The 22,697-nt window shown below is 43.1% G+C and overlaps 1 protein-coding gene across 3 annotated transcripts in view; it reads left to right on the top strand.

Moving 5' to 3' along the window:
* LOC105486511 (ADAM metallopeptidase domain 17) overlaps window positions 1–22,697 on the top strand; it is a 68,921-nt gene that overhangs the window by 39,738 nt on the left and 6,486 nt on the right. For all 3 annotated transcript variants that reach the window (XM_071076204.1, XM_071076205.1, XM_071076206.1), the window contains 6 exons: window positions 621–765; window positions 878–966; window positions 7,320–7,472; window positions 12,822–13,021; window positions 15,890–15,993; window positions 21,209–21,343. In XM_071076204.1, the coding sequence (XP_070932305.1) occupies window positions 621–765; window positions 878–966; window positions 7,320–7,472; window positions 12,822–13,021; window positions 15,890–15,993; window positions 21,209–21,343 (826 nt within the window). The remainder of the gene's footprint in view (window positions 1–620; window positions 766–877; window positions 967–7,319; window positions 7,473–12,821; window positions 13,022–15,889; window positions 15,994–21,208; window positions 21,344–22,697) is intronic.

Genomic DNA, 22,697 nt, shown 5'->3' with positions numbered 1-22,697 from the left:
AACTTGGAGACGCTGAATGGTTATGGTAGAGGTTTTTAAAGTAATGTATGAAGCCCTTTTAAATTGAGAAAAAAAAAATCCTCTCAAACCTGCAGCGTTGACTTAAATGGATGTAAAATCTTTATTTTAGTAACATAAAACTGGGTATATTTGCTTTTCTATAAGTGTATAGTTATATAAATGACTATATATTATGACACTCAAAAAAGTTTAAGATTAAAATTTCTGTAAAACCAGATGAATCCTTGAAATACTTGAGAGGGATCTGTGTTGGTCTGGGGTGCTGCAATCCTGTTAACGAATTGGAGCATCTCTAGTCCTAGGCTGTATGTCTTCAGAACAGCCCTCGGAGGAGCAGTGAATTAGTTCTGAACAGCTGGAGCAAGCTCCCGAACTCTTCCCTTTTGTGCTCCTTGCCAGATGACAGTGTCTGCCTCTCACCGGTGCAGGTGGAGTGCTTTAGGGAAAGAGCAAAGCACTGCACGGGGTTGTGATTGCTGGTGCTGAGCTGCATGCGGCCATGGTTCTGTTTTGGAATGTTTAGTTGATTTAGATTACATCTTTGGTCTGATGTAATTGTTAATCTAAGAATGCTTTTTTTTTTTTTTTGTCTTTCAAAGCAATTTAGCTTTGATATAGCTGAGGAAGCATCTAAAGTTTGCTTGGCACACCTTTTCACATACCAAGATTTTGATATGGGAACTCTTGGATTAGCTTATGTTGGCTCTCCCAGAGCAAACAGCCATGGAGGCGTTTGTCCAAAGGGTAAGTTTTTCCATTTCTTATGTGAATATGATGCTGGGATTATAAGCTGATTAGATTATATTATAATTCTGTATTTAATAAGCAATTTATCTTTGTTTCCTTTTGACTTTAGCTTATTATAGCCCAGTTGGGAAGAAAAATATCTATTTGAATAGTGGTTTGACGAGCACAAAGAATTATGGTAAAACCATCCTTACAAAGGTATGTTCTTTTATTTTTAAAAGAATAGTGTTAAGAGTTTATTGTAGTAGAACCTCAGTTATATATTTATGTAGATATTTTTTAAAAAATGTAATATATACTGTTTTTTCATTTCTGCCTAAAGAAAATTTATATATTTTTGTGAGATATATGAAAAAGCATAAAGAAGAAAATAAAAATGGCCTGTCAGCCTTCTTTTGAAACATGTGAGGACCACTGCTTTTCTCGAACCCTCCGTCCTGGAGCCCTCTGACCTGCAGCAACTCTTAGAGCTCCCTGTCTCCTAGTCCTGCGGTGCAGCTGTCATTCAAGGCATCCCACACCCTCTTATTTTCAGAACCCCGTGGTCTCCCTCTTTCTCAGTGCCATCATTTTGGTGTAGTGTATCTTGTAGGAGCTTCCTAAGAAAAGGTATATGACCTGCATATTGTTGGGATTTCACATATCTGAAAATGTCTTTATTCCACTCTTAAGCCTGATTGATAATTTTGGCTGAGTATATTCTTAGTTCTCATGTTCTCTGTGGTCTTCTGTGCATGTTGCTTTTAAAGAATCTGAAGTCATTTTGAGTTCTTATCTTTGTACGTCACCTGTTTTTTTCTCTGGAAGATCTTATGATCTTGTTTTTCTCCAGCTATGACTGTTGAAATGTGTTTGACTACAAATAACAGAAAATTAAATAAGCAGTGGTTTAAATAAGGGGTTTATTTGTCTCAGTCAACAAGAAGTTCAGGGATAGCATTTTCCGGGTGGTACAGCAACTCAGAGGTGCCCTCAGTGGCTTAAGAACAAGCAGGAGGTCTTTGTCTTCATGCATGTCACCTCATGGTTTTAAGATGGTTCTCTTCTGTGTTAGAGAAAGGAGGAGAAAGAGAACATGGCTAGCCTAGTCTGGCCCTTCTAAAAAGCTTCTCTGGAGGCTTCATCCTGGCTTTTGTTTACAACTTACTGTACAGCACTGGGTCACGTGGCTGCCCTTAGCCTCAACGGAATGTGGAAAGGTGGCTATTTTAGCTGAGTATATTGCTGCCCTGAACAAAATTAGGGCTCATTAAGGAAGAAGGGGAGAGAGATACTGGTAGGAAATATTAGTATCCAATATACTGATTTTAAATTTTTATTTAATTTTTATTTTTTTTGAGGCAGAGTCTTGCTCTGTGGCCCAGGCTGGAAGGCAGTGGCACCATCTTGGCTCACTGTAACCTCTGCCTCCCGGGTTCAAGCGATTCTCCTGCCTCAGCCTCCTGAGTAGTTGGGATTACAGGTGCCTGTCACCACACATGGCTAATTTTTGTATTTTTGTTTTAAGTAGAGACAGGGTTTCACCATGTTGGCCAGGCTGGTCTCATGAACCCCTGACCTCAAGTGATCCATTCACCTTGGCTTCCCAGAGGGCTGGTTGGTATACTGCTATTTTGACTATGATGTTGTACTTGGTGTATGTTTATACTTGGTGTAGGGTACAGGAAAATATTTGCAAAAGACACATCTTGAGAAAAGACTGCTATCTGAAATATACAAAGAGGCTGGGCATGGTGGCTCATTCCTATAGTCCCAGCACTTTGGGAGTTCGAGGCAGGAGAATCACTTGAGCCCAGGAGTTTGGAACCAACCTAGGCAAGATGGTCAGACCCTGTCTCTACAAAATTAAAAAAAAAAAAATTAAAAATTTCCATATGTATAAAGAACTGTTAAAATTCAACAATAAGAAAATGAACAACCTAATTTAAAAATAGACAAAAGAGCAGAACAGATACCTCCAAAGATACACAGATAGCAGAGAAGCATACGAAAAGATGCTCAGTGTCATGTGTCATTAGGAAATTGCAAATTAACAACGAAGCTGGGTGCAGGTGTACATGCGTGTCATCCCAGCTGCTTGCGAGGCTGAGGTGGGAGGATTGTTTGAGCCCAGGAGTTTGAGACCATCCTGGGCAACATTAGTGAGACCCTGTTTCTATAAAAAACTTTTTAAGAAACCCAACAACAATACGCTATTACTAGCAGCCTATTAGAATGGCTAAAATCCCAAACACTGGCAACACAATTCCAACAAGGCTATGGAGCAACAGGAACTCTTCATTAATTGCTGGTGGGAATGCAAAAATGGAGCGGCCACTTTGGAAGACAGTTGGCAGTTTCTTTTTCTTTTTTTTTTTTTGGAGATGGAGTTTTACTCTTGTTACCCAGGCTGGAGTGCAGTGGTGTGATCTCGGCTCACTGCAACCTCTGCCTCCCAGGTTTAAGCGATTCTGCCTCAGTCTCCCGAGTAGCTGGGATTACAGGTGCCCACTGTCACTCCTAGCTAATTTTTGTATTTTCAGTAGAGATGGGGTTTCACCATGTTACGGGCCGGGCTGGTCTTGAACTCCTGACCTCAGGTGATCCGCCTGCTTCAGCCTCCCAAAGTGCTGGGATTACAGGTGTGAGCCACCACACCCGGCCATAAGAATGTTTATGGCAGCTTAATTCATAATTGATAAAACTTGGAAGCACCCAAGATATCATTTAGTTGGTAAATGGATAAACTGGCACATCCATACAATGAGAAAAAAATAAAAAGCTATTAAGCCATGAAAAGACATAGAGAAACCTTAAAAGCATACTACTAAGTGAAATAAGCCAGTCTGAAAGGCTACATACTATATAATTCCAAATATATGACATTCTGGAAAAGGGAAAACTATGCAGACTATAAAATGATCAGTGATTGCTAGATGTTGGGGGAAGGAGGGAAGAATAGGTAGAGAGCAGGGTAACTACTCTGTATGATACTTTAATAGTTGGTATAAGACATTATGCATTTGTTGAAACACAGAATATACAGCACAGTGAACCCTAACATAAACTATGGACTTCGGGTGATTTAAAAACAGGTGGTGGCAGGAGCCTATGGTCCCAGCTACTCGGGAGGCTGAGGTGGGAGGATCACTTGAGGCCAAGAGTTAGAGGCTGTAGTGTGATAACTGCGTCTGTGAATACCCACTGTATTCTGTATTCTAGCCTGAGCAACTTAGTGAGATCCTTTTTTTTTTTTTTTTGATACGGAGTCTCGCTCTGTGTCCCATGCTGGAGTGCAGTGGCACGATCTCAGCTCACTGCAAGCTCCCCCTACCGGGTTCATGCCATTCTCCTGCCTCAGCCTCCCAAGTAGCTGGGACTACAGGCACCTGCCACCATGCCCGGCTAATTTTTTGTATTTTTAGTAGAGATGGGGTTTCACTGTGTTAGCCAGAATGGTCTCAATCTGCAGCCCTTGTGATCTGCCTGCCTCGGCCTCCCAAAGTGTTGGAATTACAGGCATGAGCCACTGCGCCTGGCCCGAGACCCTGTTTCTTAAAGCAGAAACAAAAACAACAATGTAAAGTGGTATGAGAAAAGAAAAAGACACTAATTAGTTTTGGGGAACCTTTTAATTTCTTTCTTTTTTTTTTTTTTTTTTTTTTTTTTTTTTTTTTTTTGAGACGGAGTCTTGCTCTGTCGCCCAGGCTGGAGTGCAGTGGCCGGATCTCAGCTCACTGCAAGCTCCGCCTCCCGGGTTCACGCCATTCTCCTGCCTCAGCCTCCCGAGTAGCTGGGACTACAGGCGCCCGCCACCTCGCCCGGCTAGTTTTTTTTTTTTTTTGTATTTTTTAGTAGAGACGGGGTTTCACTGTGTTAGCCAGGATGATCTCGATCTTCTGACCTCGTGATCCGCCCGTCTCGGCCTCCCAAAGTGCTGGGATTACAGGCTTGAGCCACTGCGCCCGGCCTTTTTTTTTTTTTTTTGAGATGGAGTTTTGCTCTTGTTGGCCAGGCTGGAGTGCAATTGTGCCATCGTGGCTCACTGCAACCTCCGCCTCCCAGGTTCAAGCAATTCTCCTGCCTCTGTCTCTCGAGTAGCTGGGATTACAGGCATGCGCCATCATGACCAGCTAATTTTGTATTTTTAGTAGAGATGGGATTGCTCCATGTTGGTCAGGCTGGTTTCAAACTCCTGATCTCAGGTGATCCACCTGCCTTGGCCTCCCAAAGTGCTGGGATTACAGGCTTGAGCCACTGTGCCTGGCCTTAATTTCTAAATTTATTTTTTTCTTATGGTACTTTGTTTTAGGGGGAAAAAATCTCTCAAACTGTGTTTTTCCTCTGTTCTCACATCACAACAATTATCATCAACACAGAAGACTTGTGTGACCAGACCAAACGTATGGGGATTTTCCCCCACATTTCAAGCAGTAGACAGCTAGGTGTCCTCCAATTCAATTCAAACACTCTCCATCCGGAAATAGTGTCAGATCTCACAGCTTGAGGGATCAGTCCCTCAAGACTGACTGTTCCCTCCTTCCCACCAGTTACAAGTCTGAGCCTCCAGAACTTCTGATCAACTGGCTTCAAGTTGGGGTTTCCACGATATCCTCTTTGGGTCTGATTAATTTGCTTAAGTGGCTCACAGAACTCAGGGAAACACTTACCTTAGTTTACGGGTTTATTACATAGGATATTTTAAAGGATACAAAGAGGCCGGGTGCGGTAGCTTATGCCTGTAATCTCACTACTTTGGGAGGCCGAGGCGGGTAGATACCTGAGGTCAGGAGTTTGAGACCCAGCCTGGCCAACATGGTGAAACCTCGTCTCTATTAAAAATATAAAAATTAGCCAGTTGTGGTGGCGGGCGCCTGTAATCCCAGCTACTCGGGAGGCTGAGGCAGGAGAATTGCTTGAACCTGGGAGGCGGAGATTGCAGTGAGCTGAGATTGTGCCACTGTACTCCATCCTGGGCAACAGAGGGAGACTTTGTCTCAAAAAATAAAAAATAAAAAAAGAAAGGATTCAAAGAAAGAGCCAGATGAAGGGATACATAGGGCGAGGTCTGGAAGGGTCCCGAGTACAGGAGCTTCTGTCCCCATGGAGTTGGGATGTACCACTCTCCTGGCACGCGAATGAGTTCTGCACCTTCCTGTCAACCTCCACATATTCAGAATGCTCTCTGGAAGCTCTCTGAATCCTGTTATTTGAGATTTTATGGAGGCTTCATTACATAAGCATGAATGACAACTGTGTAGAAATGTGATTGGACAAAATGGGTATGTTCTCGTACTAATCAACTGAGTGGGAAACCCACCAAGGCCTGTCCAGGTTCTCCTTGACCTGTCTGTGCAGCATTCCTTCCTCCACAGTAAAGGGCAGGACCCTCTCTAGAATGAGAATGGGGATCTCTTGACCCACAGTCAAATTAGAGTACTGCCTTGGATCAGGTAAAAGGAGGACAGGAGAAGGTCAGAGAGAGAGATTCTGTTTCCTGAGGACTGCTCCTGAGCCCTAAAGCACCCCAACATTGTAACAGAGGACTGTAACCAGGGCTGTGGAGGGTTATAAGCCAGGAACCATGGACAGAAACATATATGTGTGTATAATAGCTCATGCTCCTTTACTTTTTTGGAGTCACAACTTCTTAATGGCTTGATTTCATGACATATTTTCTTTGGTCTTCCAGAACTTTCCTCTTAAAAAAACACATAGAGCAAAAACAAAATTTGATTTGAAATTTTTGAGAGATTTTTTAGAGTCATTAGCAAATCCACTAATGAATTTTCTCCAAGCAGTTAGGAGATATTTCTCTACATTACACCTTTGGGATTTGAGTGCTTTTGCTAAAAATTTAAGTTTTTTTTTCCCCACTACTGTTTTAATATGAACATGTGGAAAGACTTCTTGTATAGAAAAATGACTTGCAAAATATTATTTTTTCAGGTTCCATGGAGTGATTTCCTCCTCTTAGGAAAAAAGAAATCAGGAATTTTAAGTTTATATATATTTATTTTATTTTATTTATTTATTTTAAGACAGACTCTCACTCTTTTGCCCAGGCTGGTGTTCAGTGGCCTGTCTTGGCTCACAGCAGCCTCTGCCTCCTGGGTTCAAGCAGTTCTCCTGGCTCTGCCTCGCAAGTAGTTGGGATTACAGGCACCCACCACAAGGCTTGGCTAGGTTTTGTATTTTTAGTAGAGACAGGGTTTCACCATGTTGACCAGTCTGGTCTTGAACTCCTGACCTCAAGTGATCCGGCTGCCTTGGCCTCCCCTCCCAAAGTGCTGGGATTCCAGGTGTGAGCCACTGCGCCCAGCTCGCCTGGTTAATATTTTTATTTTTGTAGAGATGGGGTCTCCCTGTGTTGCCCAGGCTGACCTCAAACTCCTAGAGTCAAGTAACCCTCCCGTCTCAGCCTCCTGAAGTGCTGGTATTATAAGCATGCAGTTCTTATTCTCTTGCTGATCTGATTATAAGGCTCTATTTAAGACAGCATAGGCCCAGCTGGCAGAAGTAAGTGATAGTTGGATATTGAAAAATAATGTTTTCTTTGCATGATCCTTAAGGAAGCTGACCTGGTTACAACTCATGAATTGGGACACAATTTTGGAGCAGAACATGATCCGGATGGTCTAGCAGAATGTGCCCCGAATGAGGACCAGGGAGGAAAATATGTCATGTATCCCATAGCTGTGAGTGGCGATCACGAGAACAATAAGGTATGTGTGTGTTGAGAATTTTTTAATGTGGTTTTGAAAGAGGCTGTGTGTAATGATCATAATGAGAGCTCAGAAACGTATTCCGTTCCTAGGTGTTCCCCTAGGGATGGATCTGCAAATTACAAACTACCTTGAAACGTGGCCGTATGTTTTGGGGTGAAGCACGGTCCATCTAAATCTGGTTAAAACTATCATTTGGACTTTGTTGTCAAGTTTAATGTGTAGATTTGAGCTCTAGGAAAAATTACTAATAATGGCCTTTGTTGGAGTTCTGGATTTCAGGGTCCGGTGGGCTCAGGCTTTATGTTAAAAATTTCTCATTATTTCATTTACAAGTTGTGATTCATTTTAACTCTACTGTACAATTTACATGTTTTTTATTAACTTTTGCAGATAAACAACATAGTTTGCCTTACTACAAGCCTCATGGGAGAAAGGCCCTTGTCTGTCTTATTCATAGCTCTATCTCCTAGTAGGAGTATCTGGCATGTAACAAATATTTGTTGAAAAATTAATTGAATCATTTACTATTGAGGGCTTCTGATAGAGTATACTAGTTGATTTGGGATACTGTAAAACACTTTCAGAGACTTTAAGAGTGCTTTGACTAACTCTCAGAGTCCGAACTAAAAGTTGTGTTAATAAATACCTCGTTTTTTCATTTTATTTGAAGTTAAACAGCATAAAGCAGTGTGAGGAAAACAATAGCTGCGCTGCTGAGTTAAAGAGGGTTGGTGGGGAGAGCTTAAAGGAGTTTGATTCTAATCACAAAAGATTGTGAAGTATTTGTCCTGACTCCTATTTTGAGCCAGGCTGTGGGCTAATGTGCAAGCCTACCCTGGACATAGAGGGAAGGATTACTTCTGCTTTTTCCTGGCTCTGACACCCTGCTTTCTGAAATTTCTGCCTCCTGTTCTTTTCGTGATCTTTGATTATTGCATCTGATTTTCTTTGGCTTTTTATGTATATTTTCTGCATCTCATTTTCTTTGGCTGTTATGTGTAAACAGTTCCTTCCTCTGTTACTTTGCATGTTATGTTTTATTTTTCCTCTGCCTGACAACTTGTGCCAGATAAACATTTTTCTACCCCTTTTTGTCTACTCTTCCAACATGTCAAACTGTTGAATTTTCCTTCTCTTTTCAAAGTCTCTGCATTTCTAATCATGTTTGCTATAGTTCAGTGCTGTCCAATAGAACTTTCTGCTGTGGGGTGGGGAATGTTCTGCGTTTGCTCTGCCCAGTATAGTAGCCACTGCCCAGTGGAGCAATTGAAAAGTGGCTAGAAACTGAGGAACTGAATTGTAAATTCTATTTAATTTAATTTTTTTTTTTTTTTTTTGAGACAGAGTCTCGCTCTGTTGCCCAGGCTGAAGTGCAGTGGCGCAATCTTGGCTCACTGCAAGCTGCGCCTCCCGGGTTCGCACCATTCTCCTGCCTTAGCCTCCCAAGTAGCTGCGACTACAGGTGCCCACTCCCACCCCCGGCTAATTTTTTGTATTTTCGGTAGAGACGGGGTTTCACTGTGTTAGCCAGAATGGTCTTGATCTCCTGACCTCATGATCCGCCTGCCTCGGCCTCCCAAAGTGCTGGGATTATAGGCATGAGCCACCACGCCCGGCCTTTATTTAAATTTTTAATAATGTTTGCCTGTGATGGGAGATCACTTGAGCCTAGGAGTTCAAGATCAGCCTGGGCAACATGTGAAACCCATCTCTACAGAAAATACAAAAATTAGCTGGGCATAGAAGCACATGCTTGTAGTCCCAGCTACTCAGCAAATGGGCATTAACTGTAAAAGGACGTAAGTGACATTCCTGGAAAGATGGAAATGTCCTAAAATTGACTTATGGCAATGGTTTCAACACTTGGTAAAGTTATTAGAAATCACTGAGTTATATACTTGAAATGGGAGAATTTTGTGATATGTGAAATATGTCTTAATAAAGTTGTTAATAAGCCAACAAACAAAAACAGCAGTGTGGGAGCAGAGGAAAGGTAGTGCGAATGTAGAGGAGCTGTGAAGCCATGAGGTGATCATTGTTGAAGCTGGTGAGGGGAATGGGGGCATTCATGATACCATCCTATCTACTTCATAGATGCTTGAATATTTCTGTAATAGAAAGTGTAAAATATGTGACTAGAAACAAAATTTAAGTAGCCACATATGGTTGGTGGCTACCATATTTCATACTGTTTCTCTGAGTAATAGGTTATATTCTTCTTGGTTATGAGGATAGTGTCAGAACTTTGGAGGGAAATGTTTTACTTTGCAGACTGCCTGAGTGGACATGCATGTTGCTAACTCTTCCTGCTACCAGTTCTGGGGCTCTTCAAAACAGCCCTGTAAGAACTTGCCAATGAGGCATGGTGGCTCACACCTATAATCCCAGCACTTTGAGAAGCCGAGGTGGGCAGATCACTTGAGCCTAGGAGTTCAAGATCAGCCTGGGCAACATGTGAAACCCATCTCTACAGAAAATACAAAAATTAGCTGGGCATAGAAGCACATGCTTGTAGTCCCAGCTACTCAGGAGGCTAAGGTAGGAGGAACCTGGGGAGTTCAAGGCGGCAGTGAGCCAAGGTTGTGCTACTGCACTCCAGCCCGGATGACAGAGTGAGACTTTGTCTCAAAAAAAGGAAAAAGAAAAAAAAGAACTTGCTAATGAGAATGGGGCCTGGGAAGAACGGTTTTTTTTTTTTTTTTTTTCAGGCGCTGCCAGTCTGTATCAACAAAGAACAATTTATTTGGTTTGTCCTGAGCACATCATATTTAGTCTGTGTTTTTCTAGTTTGGTTGCTCAAGTAGGAATCCCCTTGTAAGAAGATAATATGCATCTTCTTTGTTTTATTTATTTATTATTATTTATTATGATTTTGTTTGTTTGTTTGTTTGTTGTTTTTTGAGATGGAGTCTCGCTCAGTCACCCAGGCTGGAGTGCAGTGGCGCGATCTCGGCTCACTGCAAGCTCTGCCTCCCGGGTTCATGCCATTCTTCTGCCTCAGCCTCCCAAGTAGCTGGGACTACAGGCACCCGCTGCCACGTCCGGCTAATTTTTTGCATTTTTAGTAGAGACGGGGTTTCACCATGTTAGCCAGGATGGTCTCGATCTGCTGACCTCGTGATCTGCCCGCCTCGGCCTGCCAAAGTGCTGGGATTACAGGCGTGAGCCACCGCACCCGGCTATTATGATTTTTTGAGGTGGAGTCTCACTCTGTCGCCCAGGCTGGAGTGCAGTGGTGTGATCTCTGCTTACTGCAACCTCTGCCTCCCGGGTTCAAGTGATTCTCCTGCCTCAGCCTCCCGAGTAGCTGGGGTTACGGCGCCCACCACCATGCCCGGCTAATTTTTGTAGTTTTTGTAGGATGGGGTTTCACCATGTTGGCCAGGTTGGTCAACTGGTCAACAAACTCCTGACCTCAGGTGATCCCCCTGCCTCGGCCTCTCAAAGTGCTGGGATTACAGGCATGAGCCGCTGCTCCCAGCCTATGTTTTAAATGAATTCCTTAATAAAAATATTTTTAACTAGATGAAGAGGGCTTACAGGACAAAACTAAAGTAGTTCCTTGACCTAGAAAGACAGAACCTGCCACTCTCAACTAGGCGAGCCTGTGAAGAGCAGTCTGCCGGGTTTGGGCTTCCCCCGTGGACAGCTGACATTCGTGAAAAGGAGTGTAGGACCTTTGAGATTGTAACTTCTTAGGAAGGTTTGCTGGAGGGAAGAGGAGGTCTTATGACAAGGATACAAACAGAAGCTGCCACATCTTCAGGGATGTGTAGGCAGAAAGCCAGAGTTGAGGGCTGGTCCTTTTTTTGTTACTGCTCTCCAGCTGCTTGGGAGTTGTAACTCTGACAAGTCAGTGAAGAGGTCTTCTTACCTGTTCACTGTGATTTTTAACTCCATTTTAACCTGATAAAATGGAGCCCAGAGATACATGATGTTGATGAATGAACCCACCAAAATGCCAACTGCCTGAGGCCCAGATTAGAATAACCAGACCCCTTAGACATCTGTACTGTAAAAACAGATTTGGGCCGGGCGCAGTGGCTCACACCTGAAATCCCAGCACTTTGGGAGGCTGAGGTGGGTGGATCATGAGGTCAAGAGATCTAGACCATCCTGGTCAACATAGTGAAACCCCGTCTCTACAAAAAATACAAAAATTAGCTGGGTGTGGTGGTGCGCGCCTGTAGTCCTAGCTACTCAGGAGGCTGAGGCAGGAGAATCACTTGAACCCGGGAGGCGGAGGCTACAGTGAGCCAAGATTGCACCTCTGTAGTCCAGCCTGGCAACAGAGCGAGACTCCATCTCAAAACAAACAAACAAACAAAAAAACCGAAACCAACCAACCAGATTTGAAGATGTTTTTTAAAAAGTCAGTTAGTATTTCTGTTTAAGATGAGGTCTTTGCTATCTTTCTGAAAGTAGCTCCTTTGATGTCTGATTTGGTAGTTACAGGCACCTTTGGAGGGTCCCATACACTTGGCTCTCAGGGGCTTCATGATTGTTGTCTGGGGTGAAAGTGAAGCCATTTTGGCATCTGCAGAGCACTTCGGAGACCCCGACCTAAGAAGTAACTATGCTCAGTTTTCCCTAAGCCTCTTTCTTCTTTTTTTATAACTTCAGGAGGTCTGGAAAATGACCTCAGTTTTAGAGCTCCTGATAAAACCCTCAGCCTTAAAAGGGAGTTATCCTAGTGGTTCTGTACTCCAGGGTGGGAAGCTAGGGTAGAGACTTTCTTTGACACACTGGTCTTGCTGGTCGATGAAAATGTTTAGGTAACATTTTGGGATTCAATTTATGTAAAATGTACTATCATGCCTGTTACTAAGCTCAAATATTTAAACAACTTTAAACCTGGATCATCCATATAAGTAGCCAAGGAAGGAGAAGAAACCCCTTCTCCTGCATTTCTGAATCATTTTGTCTGGGACGACAGTAACCTACAGAGGTTCTTAATTCTTGTCACTGCATGAGTGGCATGCCTGAGGTGGGGAGATTTCAAGTCTGATGGAGCTACAAGCTCTCTGTTGTGCTATTCTGCTTGTCCTCAAGTGGACTTTGGCTGGGATGTTTGGCCTCAGTGTTTGTATAGCTTGCTTATCTTCATAAGAAGAATTATAGATCCTTAACCAAATTCACAGCAACCATTTAGCATTCAACGGAAGGAGGTTCTCAGTTCCATATCAGTGGCCTTTGGCGGGGACTGTGATGGCCTTGCCATAACTCCAGGGTGGCTCTGATGGTGGTTTTACATTAAGAGTTTGTCTCTAGAGAAGACACAAACATTGCATGGGAATACATTTTTATGATGTTATTTTGGGTCCTTACTGCCTGTTTTCTCTCAAGATGTTTTCAAACTGCAGTAAACAATCAATCTATAAGACTATTGAAAGTAAGGCCCAGGAGTGTTTTCAAGAACGCAGCAATAAGGTGTGTGGGAACTCGAGGGTGGATGAAGGAGAAGAGTGCGATCCTGGCATCATGTATCTGAACAACGACACCTGCTGCAACAGCGACTGCACGTTGAAGGAAGGTGTCCAGTGCAGGTGAGGAGTCTTTCCACAGGGATTTTGGGAAGCTGGTATAACAAGATGTCCAAAATAATAGAAGACTGAACTTGCAGGGGTTTTAGAATCAGCTGAAAGGGGTGTGTATGTGTTTGTTTACATTTACGTCTTTTGCCCTTCACAGCAAGAAATTGCTTTCTGGGCTGGGCACGGTGGCTCACTCCTCTCATCCCAGCACTCTGGGAGGCTGAGGTGGGAGAAATGCTTGAGCCCAGGAGTTTGAGAACAGCCTGGGCAACATAGTGAGACACTGTCTCTTAAAAAACAAACAAATAAGAAGCTTTCTGGAAAGCAGTGTGACATTATGTAACAAAATCCTTGACCTTGCATGCTCCTTGGTTTAGCAGTCCTATAGTTAAAATAATCTTTTTTTTTTTTTGAGATGGAGTCTCGCTCTGTCGCCAGGCTGGAGTGCAGTGGCGCGATCTCGACTCACTGCAATCTCTGCCTCCTGGGTTCAAGTGATTCCCCTGCCTCAGCCTCCTGAGTAGCTGGGACTACAGGCAGGCACCACCATGCCTGGCTAATTGTTTGTGTTTTAGTAGAGACGAGGTTTCACTGTGGTGGCTACAATGGTCTCCAACTCCTGACCTTGTGATCTGTCCACCTCAGCCTCCCAAAGTGCTGGGATTACAGGTGTTAGGCACTGTGCCTGGCAAAAAAATATTTTTTATTTTATTTTACTTTATTTTTGTTTTTTGAGATGGAGTCTCACTCTGTTGCCAGGCTTGAGTGCAGTGGCACAATCTTAGCTCACTGCAATCTCCGCCTCCCGGGTTCAAGTGATTCCCCTGCCTCAGCCTCCCCAGTAGCTGGGACTACAGGTGCGCACGATCATGCCTGGCTGATTTTTTGTATTTTAGTAGAGACGGGGTTTTAGCGTGTTGGCTGGAATGGTCTTGATCTCCTGATCTCATGATCTGCCTGCCTTGGCCTCCCAAAGTGCTAGGATTACAGAGGTGAGCCCCCGTGCCCGGCCTTTATTTTATTTTATTTTTTGAGACAGGGTCTCACTCTGTTGCTCAGGATGGAGTGCAGTGGCACGATCATGGCTCACTGCAGACTCGACCTCCCAGGCTTAATCAGTCCTTCCACCTTAGCCTCCCAGATAGATAGGACTACAGGTGTGTGCCACCTGGCTAATTTTTCTTGTATTTTTTATAGAGATGGGGTTTTGCCATATTGTCTAAGCTGGTCATAAAGTCCTGGGCTCAAGTGATCCACCCTTCTAGGCCTCCTAAAGTGTGGAGATTCTAGGTGTGGGCCACCGTGCCTGGCCCAAATAATCTTTTTAATTTCTTTTATTTATTTATTTTTTTGAGACGGAGTCTTGCTCTATCACGCAGGCTAGAGTGCAGTGGCCTGATCTTGGCTCACTGCAACCTCCGCCTCCTGGGTTCAAGCCATTCCCCTACCTCAGCCTCCCCAGTAGCTGGGATTACAGTGTGCACCACCACACCCAGCTAATTTTTGTGTTTTTAGTAGAGACGGGTTTCACCATGTTGGCCAGGCTGGTCTTGAACTCCTGATCTGCCCGTGATCTGCCCGCCTTGGCCTCCCAAAGTGTTGGGATTACAGGCGTGAGCCACCGTGCCTGGCCGCCCAAAGAATCTTTTAAGGAAACAGAGATGTATAAGATTTTAACAAGGTTTTTTTTATGGCTACATCCTAATAGCAAAATTTTGGAAACAATCAAAATGACAGTCTTGGGATATGAATGTTATCATGATTCTATACGCTGGAATAGTGTGGAGGAAGCAGGTTACAAGTTAGAAAGTTACCCAGTTTTTCATTTTTATATCCACTGTTAGACCAGTGCCTGGCCTAGAAGTAAAAGGGTTTTCAGTTTTCTGGTGAATAATTGAGATTTAACTGGATACAGTGCATATTAACACTGTAGATGCTGATGGGGAGTAGAGTTCTGGCTGCTGAGTGTCTTAGCTATGGATTGCCTTGTGGCCCAACCTTGTCTTTTTTTTTTTTTTTTTTTTTGAGACAGAGTCTCGCCCTGTTGACCAGGCTGGAGTGCAATGGTGCAACCTTGGCTCACTGCAACCTCTGCCTTCCAGGTTCAAGCGATTCTCCTGCCTCAGCCTCCTGAGTAGCTGGGATTACAGGGTGCGGCACCACGCCTGGCTAATTTTTTGTATCTTTAGTAGAGATGGGGTTTCACCATGTTGGCCAGGCTGGTCTCAAACTTCTGACCTCGTGGACCACCTGCCTCATCTTTTTTTTTTTTTTTTTAGAGACAGAATTTTGCTCTTGTCACCTAGGCTGGAGTGCAGTGGCGTGATCTTGGCTCACTGCAACCTCCACCTCCTTGGTTCAAGCGATTCTCCTGCCCCAGCTTCCTAAGTAGCTGGGATTACAGGAGCATGCCACCATGCTCGGCTAGTTTTTGTATTTTTAGTAGAAATGGGGTTTCACCATGTTGGCCAGGCTCACATTGAACTCTCTTGACCTCAGGTGATCCACCTACCTTGGCCTCCCAAAGTGCTGGGTTGGGATTATAGGCATGAGCCACCTCACCCAGCCCATCTTGTCTTTTTAAAATTAATGCGTTAAATGAATGAAAACTAAGGATACCAAGATGTTTCAAAGGTGATTGCTGTGTTCCCATTCTTTTCTACTACAGCGTGGCATTGATGTGACCTTACGCACATTAGGAGGGGACAGAGTGTGTGCAGGTAGCTATAGCAGCGGAGATGTCTGATGATATAGGAGTGGGGATGGAGCCAGGAGGTCTTCCCCTGTGATATTCAGGTCACTGTAACGTAACAGTAGCATTTGGTTTGATATGGGGCTGTAATTTGAATTGCTCTGTTCCTGTCTGCTCTTCTTCTCCAGTGATAGGAACAGTCCTTGCTGTAAAAACTGTCAATTTGAGACTGCCCAGAAGAAGTGCCAGGAGGCGATTAATGCTACTTGCAAAGGCGTGTCCTACTGCACAGGTGCGTGTTCTTGTTGCTTTCTTGGAATGCTGTGGTTCCAGTGTGTGCGTGTCTTTGAAAACAAGATTATGTTTTGTTCAGATGAAACCCACCGTTTTTGACCTCATATGCCGGGTTGAGTTTCTGGCAACCCTTGGTTTGTGACACTTGGCTTTGGTGAGTTTAAGACCTGTTTTTATTTCTGTTTCATTTCCATCACTCTCTTCTTTCTCCTCACAGACATCCACTGTACTGTGGCTAATATTTGCCTGGATATGTGTATATCCTTGAAAGACCATATAGTGTTATTTTGTGTTTTTAATGTGCCAACATGATATTCCACATTACATTTACTTTTAAAAAAATCAGTATCATGTTTTAAAGAATTATCTGTATTGTGCCACAGATAATTTAACAAGGTTTTTCATGGCTACATCCTAATAGCAAAATTTTGGAAACAATCAAAATGACAATCTTGGGATAATGAATGTTATCATGAATCTGTACACTAGAATAGTGTGGAGGAAGCAGGTTACAAGTTAGAAGGTTACCCAGTTTTTCTATATGTATCTATATGTATTTCACTGTTGGGGGCACCTACATATTGTTTACTTATATGATTGGCTGTGTTTTACTTAAAGTTCACCAGGTGGTAGCTACTTCCATTGCCTTCATCCCCTTGATACTCATACAATATCCTCCTACGTCCCTTCAGGAACCCGCGTGTTTCTCTGGGTACTGAGGAGTGTAATTGTGTAGTCACAGAGGCAGGATATGCTGGTCTCTAGAGCACCACTGCTAGGTTGCCTGTGTCTGAGAACTCCTGTATCCCAACGTTCTGGCCAACACTTGGAATTACCCTGCTGTCCTATTAGCGTGATGAGTATAAAGTAATCTCTTGTTCTTACATTTTTTTTAACAGCCTTTGTCCTAATGCACTTACTTACATTTTTCTTGAGCATCTCTTTATATTTTTCAGCTATTCAAATTTCTCCTGTGAATAGCCAGTTCATGTATTTGGTTCATTTTTTATAAATTGGGTTTCATGTTATTTCACTACTGTGGATTTGGAGGAGTTCTTAGGTAATCCATTTGGTTTGCATACACCTCCTATCTGTTGCCATTCTCAGAACATAAATCTTTAATTTTAACATAATCAAATCCATTATTTTGTTGTGTGTGTATGTTTCTTTTTTTTTTTTTTTTTTTTTTTGAGACAGAGTCTCGCTCTTTCGCCCAGGCTGGAGTGCAGTGGCCAGATCTCAGCTCACTGCAAGCTCTGCCTCCCGGGTTTACGCCATTCTTCTGCCTCAGCCTCCCAAGTAGCTGGGACTACAGGCGCCCGCCACCTCGCCCGGCTAGTTTTTTGTATTTTTAGTAGAGACGGGGTTTCACCATGTTAGCCAGGATGGTCTTGATCTCCTGACCTTGTGATCCGCCCGTCTCGGCTTCCCAAAGTGCTGGGATTACAGGCTTGAGCCACCGCGCCCGGCCATGTATGTTTATTTCTTAAACACATGGTTCAGAAAAGCCATGGTGGATGGTTAAAAAGATATTTTCCACAGCTGCTTCTATTAGTTTCGTAAGTTTTCCTTTTACATTCAGGACTTGAATCTTTCTGGAGCTAACCTTTCCAGGTGTCCAGTATCTTCTGTTGTTCTTTCAATTGTTGCTTTAAAAATTTCAAAGCTACATTATTACTAGGTATATAAACGGACTATCTCTACATCTTTATCTGCTGTTCCTTACCAGTATATAATGTTCCTTTTTTACCCTTGTGATGTTTTTTGACTTAAATTGTCAAAAAGCAATATTCAGTTTGCTATTCTAGTGTTTTTGTTCCTCTGATATATCTATCCCATTCTTATATTTTTCAAAATTTGTCTCTCTTGGTTGGTTGGTTTGATTTTGTAATAGCTTTATTGATACATAATTCACACCCATGCAGTTTGCCTACTTAAAGTGTACAGTTTAATGGTTTTTAGTATATTCAGATTTATGCAGTCATCACAATTAATTTTAGAACATTTACATTACTCCAGAAAGAAACCCTGTATCCTTTAGCTGTGATCCTCCAGTCCCGCCATTCCCCACAACTCAGAGCAACCACTAACCACCCTGTTCTTTATGAAGTTGTCTGTTTTGAACATTTCATATAAATGGAATTATACAAACTGTGGTCTTTCGTGACCACATATTGTATGACTGGCTTCTTTCACTGAACATAACATTTTCAAGGTTCATGTATGTTATAGCATGTATCAGTACTTCATGTACTTTTATTGCTGGGTAATATTCTATTGCATGGATATGCCACATTTTGTTTATTCATTCACTGGTTGATAGACATTTGAGTTGCTTCCACTTTTTTGCTATAACAAATAATGCTGCTGTGAACATTTTTGTACGAGTTTTTGTGTGGACAATTCCTTTGGATATTACTCAGGAATAGAATTTCTGGGTCATATGGTAACTGTGCTTAATCTTTTTAGGAGCTGTCAGACTGTTTTCCAAAATGACTACACCACTTTTACAGTCTCAGCAGCATTGTGTGAGGGTCCCAGCTTCTCCATATCCTCTCCAACACTTGTTATTGTCTTTTTTATTATAACCATCCTAGGTTTTGTGATAAGGATGCAAACAGAAAGCTGGAGGTCTTCAGGGACCTAGTGAACGAAGTTGTGTCTTATTTTGGCTTGACTTTGGTTTTAAGTGTGCATATTATGACATGTTGCTCACGTTTTTATGTTCTGGGATCTGTCACTATCACATTACTTTGCCAAATGTTAGGAACCTGAATATCTAAATCAAGCTTTAAAGAAGTATTTGCTAGCTATGCTCAATGTTTCATCTTCACTATAATAATAAAACAGATTTAGGAAAATGCTTTCTTTTAAATAAGTGTAAGTAAAACAATTTGAAAACATGTTTGTTCTTATCAAACAGCCTTTTGTTCCCTTGATTTTTTTTTTTTTTTTTTTTTTTTTTTGAGACGGAGTCTCACGCTGTTGCCCAGGCTGGAGTGCAGTGGCGCGATCTCGGCTCACTGCAAGCTCCGCCTCCCGGGTTCCCGCCATTCTTCTGCCTCAGCCTCCTGAGTAGCTGGGACTACAGGCGCCCGCCACCGCGCCCGGCTAATTTTTTGTATTTTTAGTAGAGACGGGGTTTCACTGTGGTCTCGATCTCCTGACCTTGTGATCCGCCCGTCTCGGCCTCCCAAAGTGCTGGGATTACAGGCTTGAGCCACCGCGCCCGGCCTCCCTTGATATTTTATACAAAATAGTAGATAGCAGAGGATAAGTTCCTGATAAGGAATCAGTATTTTCTAACAAGAGAAGTTAGAGAACAAGAACCTCAAAAAAAAAAAAAAAAAAAAAAAAAAAGAAGAAGAAAGAAAAAAAGCTATTAGCATTTCACAACCAGCAGTGGCAACATCACCTGGGAACTTACTAGAAATGAAAATTGTCAGTCCCCTCCCTGGATCTACTGCACCAAAAAATTCGGGAAGGGAGGCCAGCAGTCTGTACTGTGCAACCTTCTGTCAGGTGATTTCCATGCATGCTAAACTTTGGGGACCATGCTAAATAGATGATACTCTTTTCAAAATTATTTTCCTACCTGTCTAATACTCTGACTTTAGTCTTTTAAGAACACATGCTCAACAGATATTTATTGAGCATTTTTTATATTTATCAGGGCAGTATAATATACCAAAAATACAATAATGATCCACAGTATAAACCTTCCCTGAGCTCACTGGACATCATACTTTCAGTAATAGTTTGTTAAATGACTGCTGACACAGTGAATGCCCAGTGCTCATGAAAGGTTTTATGAGAACAGAGGCAAAGTGCCTGGTTATCTGTTGGGTACTTAATAAACCATCACTTTTGTTTGAAACTGGCCAAATTTCTGTACATTTTGTGTTACTGCTCTGAAGCCCTTTAGGTCAGAATTCTTTTGATTGGCTTCATTCTTCAGCTGAAAGGCCAGTCCAGAGCTGTGGATATAGTCCATTGCTTTCATAAAGTGGTTTTTTTCTCCTCCTCTATTTGAGTTGACTTTTAGCTGCTTGTGCTGTTCATTTTCCAGAATGATTCGCTCATTCCATCCTGTCTCTCCCAGTTTAACTTTCTTTGGTGGCTTTTCTTTGGCATTACTGGCCTGGGCACAGTGGCTCATGCCTATAATTCCAGTACTTGGGAGGCCAAGGTGGGAGGATCCCTTGAGCCCAGGAGCTTGACACCAGCATGGGCAACACAGGGAGATCTCGTCTCACAAAAGAAAAGAAAGAAAATTAGCCAGGTATGGTGGCATACGCCTGAAGTCCTAGGTACTTGTGAGGCTGAGGCAGGAGGATTGCCTGAACCTAGGAGTCTGAGGCTGCAGTAAGCTATGCTCACACCCCTGCCTTCCAGCCTGAGTGACAGACTGAGACCCTCAAAAGGAAAATAAAAAGAATAATTGATTTATTCAAGAAATATTTGTAGTATACCTATAATATGGTAGGGATTGGAGATAATTTGATAAATAGATTTGATCATTGCTGTCATGGGGCTTACCAGTCTAGTAGAGGGAAAACATAAAATAACATTAAATATATATTAATTGCAAAACATATGCAATGAAGGAGAGAAGGAGTGTGATAGTGCAAAATGGAAGTGGGAGGCCACATCCACTTAGACAGCATCCTCAGGGATATCTCAGAAAACCTTTGAGACAAAACTGAATCCATAAGAAAAGCCAGCTAACTGCCCCAAAAGTGCAAACACCAGCATTCCAGGTAGAAGGAATAGTGTCTGTTAACATTGAAGGAACTGAATAGAGGTTGTAGCCAAAGCAGTGGGCTGTGGGAGAGCTGTGTGAAGTCAGGGCCAGATAGGGAAGGCCGCGGGGCTCTTTTAAGCCTTCCTACCAAGTTTGCCATTTATTCTAAGTAATGGCACATAGGATATTCTTTTATATATGACTGTGAGATGCAGAAGTGGAGACCATGCATTCTAACCGGGGCTTGGGAGGTCAGGGACTCATGCAGTCTAACCTGGCACATAGCCAGGCACTCCCATTTAAATGCTGATTGCTGGTGAGATTCAGGCTCTTGTCCTAGCTCTGTAGGTCACTTTTTGCTGTTTGCAAGGTAAGATGCTCACTTGTATGAGAAACAGCATATTATGCATCTGTAGAACTGGTGGACCTGCAACTCATTCTTTTTGTTATGACTGGTGTTTGCTTCCAGGTAATAGCAGTGAGTGCCCACCTCCGGGAAATGCTGAAGATGACACTGTTTGCTTGGATCTTGGCAAGTGTAAGGATGGGAAATGCATCCCTTTCTGCGAGAGGGAACAGCAGCTGGAGTCCTGTGCATGTAATGGTGAGCACAGTTTTATGCCCACTCCAGCAGCAGGAGAAAACATGGCCTTTGTCTGCCAGGTTCCCTTCCTCCATTTGGAGGTTGTGCTAATGAGAACAGTGGTGAGATCCAAGCCGAGGATGAGGGGAGGGGGAAAGGCAGGGTAGTGTCTGGAGACAGGCATCTCTGCATGCAGATCCTGGCTCCTCCACCGTACGTGGGAGTCCTGTCCTGTTGGTGTTTCTTCTTGCTGCATTTTCAGGCCATATGGTAGGCTTTGAGGTGGGAGAGGAGGGAATTTTATTGTGGGGGAGTGAGTGAGTAGGTAGAGGTGTGTCCTAGCTGTCCTCTGCTCCGTATCATACAAACCACGAAAGCAGCAGTAGCTATCTACATTACATTGGCATGGAACTAGGACACTCCTGCAAGAACTCAACCAGAGAGAGCTGATTCCAGGATCTGACCCCACTAGATGAGGATTTTTGCAGTTATCAAGAAGGCGGAGTCTGCTCCCCTCTGATCTCTTAGAGCAGCCTGGGGCAGGAGCCTCTCTCCTGCTGGCCTGTCAGTTTTCCTTAGGTTTCTGCGCTATTTTGGAACTCCTGGGTTTGAGGGCATCCTCATGCACTGGTCAGGGACTGGCTGGACTCTGCTTCCCACCCCACTTAAACCATGGAGCATATGGGAGTCAATGAAGGAGTTCTGTTGCTTTCAAAATAGACAAAGAGCCAGGTGTGGTGACTCATACCTGTAATCCCATCACTTTGAGAGGCCGAGGTGGGTGGATCACTTGAGGTCAGGAGTTCAAGAGCAGCCTGGTCAACATGGCAAAACGCTGTCTCTACTAAAAATAAAAAAATTAGCCAGGTGTGGTAGTGTACACCTGTAATCCCAGCTGCTAGGGAGGCTGAGGCAGGAGAATTGCTTGAACCCAGGGTGTGGAGGCTGCAGTGAGCTGAGATCGTGCCACTATACTCCAGCCTGGGCGACAGAGCGAGACTCCGTTTCAAAAAAATAAATAAATATAAATAAATAAAAGACAAAGAACCCAGTAGTTGAATCACTGGGTTGGAAGCTTACCATCCATATAGTTGAGTAAGGAACTCTTCCAAGTTCAAAAATGTGTAGGTAAAGAAGATAAGTTGAGGGCAGTGTCTCACATCTATAATCCCAGCACTTTGGGAGGCCAAGATGGGTGGTTCACTTGAGCTCAGGAGTTGTTTGAGACCAGCCTGCCAGCCTGGGCAACATGGTGGAACCTTTTTTCTTAAAAAAAGAAAAAAAAAGAAAAAAAAGGAAAAATAAAAAGATAACACATAGTAGGTGCCAAATAAAAATATCTGTTGTGTTGAATGGCAAGAGGCTTGGGGTGCTC

The sequence above is a fragment of the Macaca nemestrina genome, chromosome 13 (assembly GCF_043159975.1).
Source record: "Macaca nemestrina isolate mMacNem1 chromosome 13, mMacNem.hap1, whole genome shotgun sequence".
Lineage (NCBI taxonomy): Eukaryota > Metazoa > Chordata > Mammalia > Primates > Cercopithecidae > Macaca > Macaca nemestrina.
Note: the sequence above shows the minus strand (reverse complement) of the source record. Positions and strands in the feature narration are given on the sequence as shown.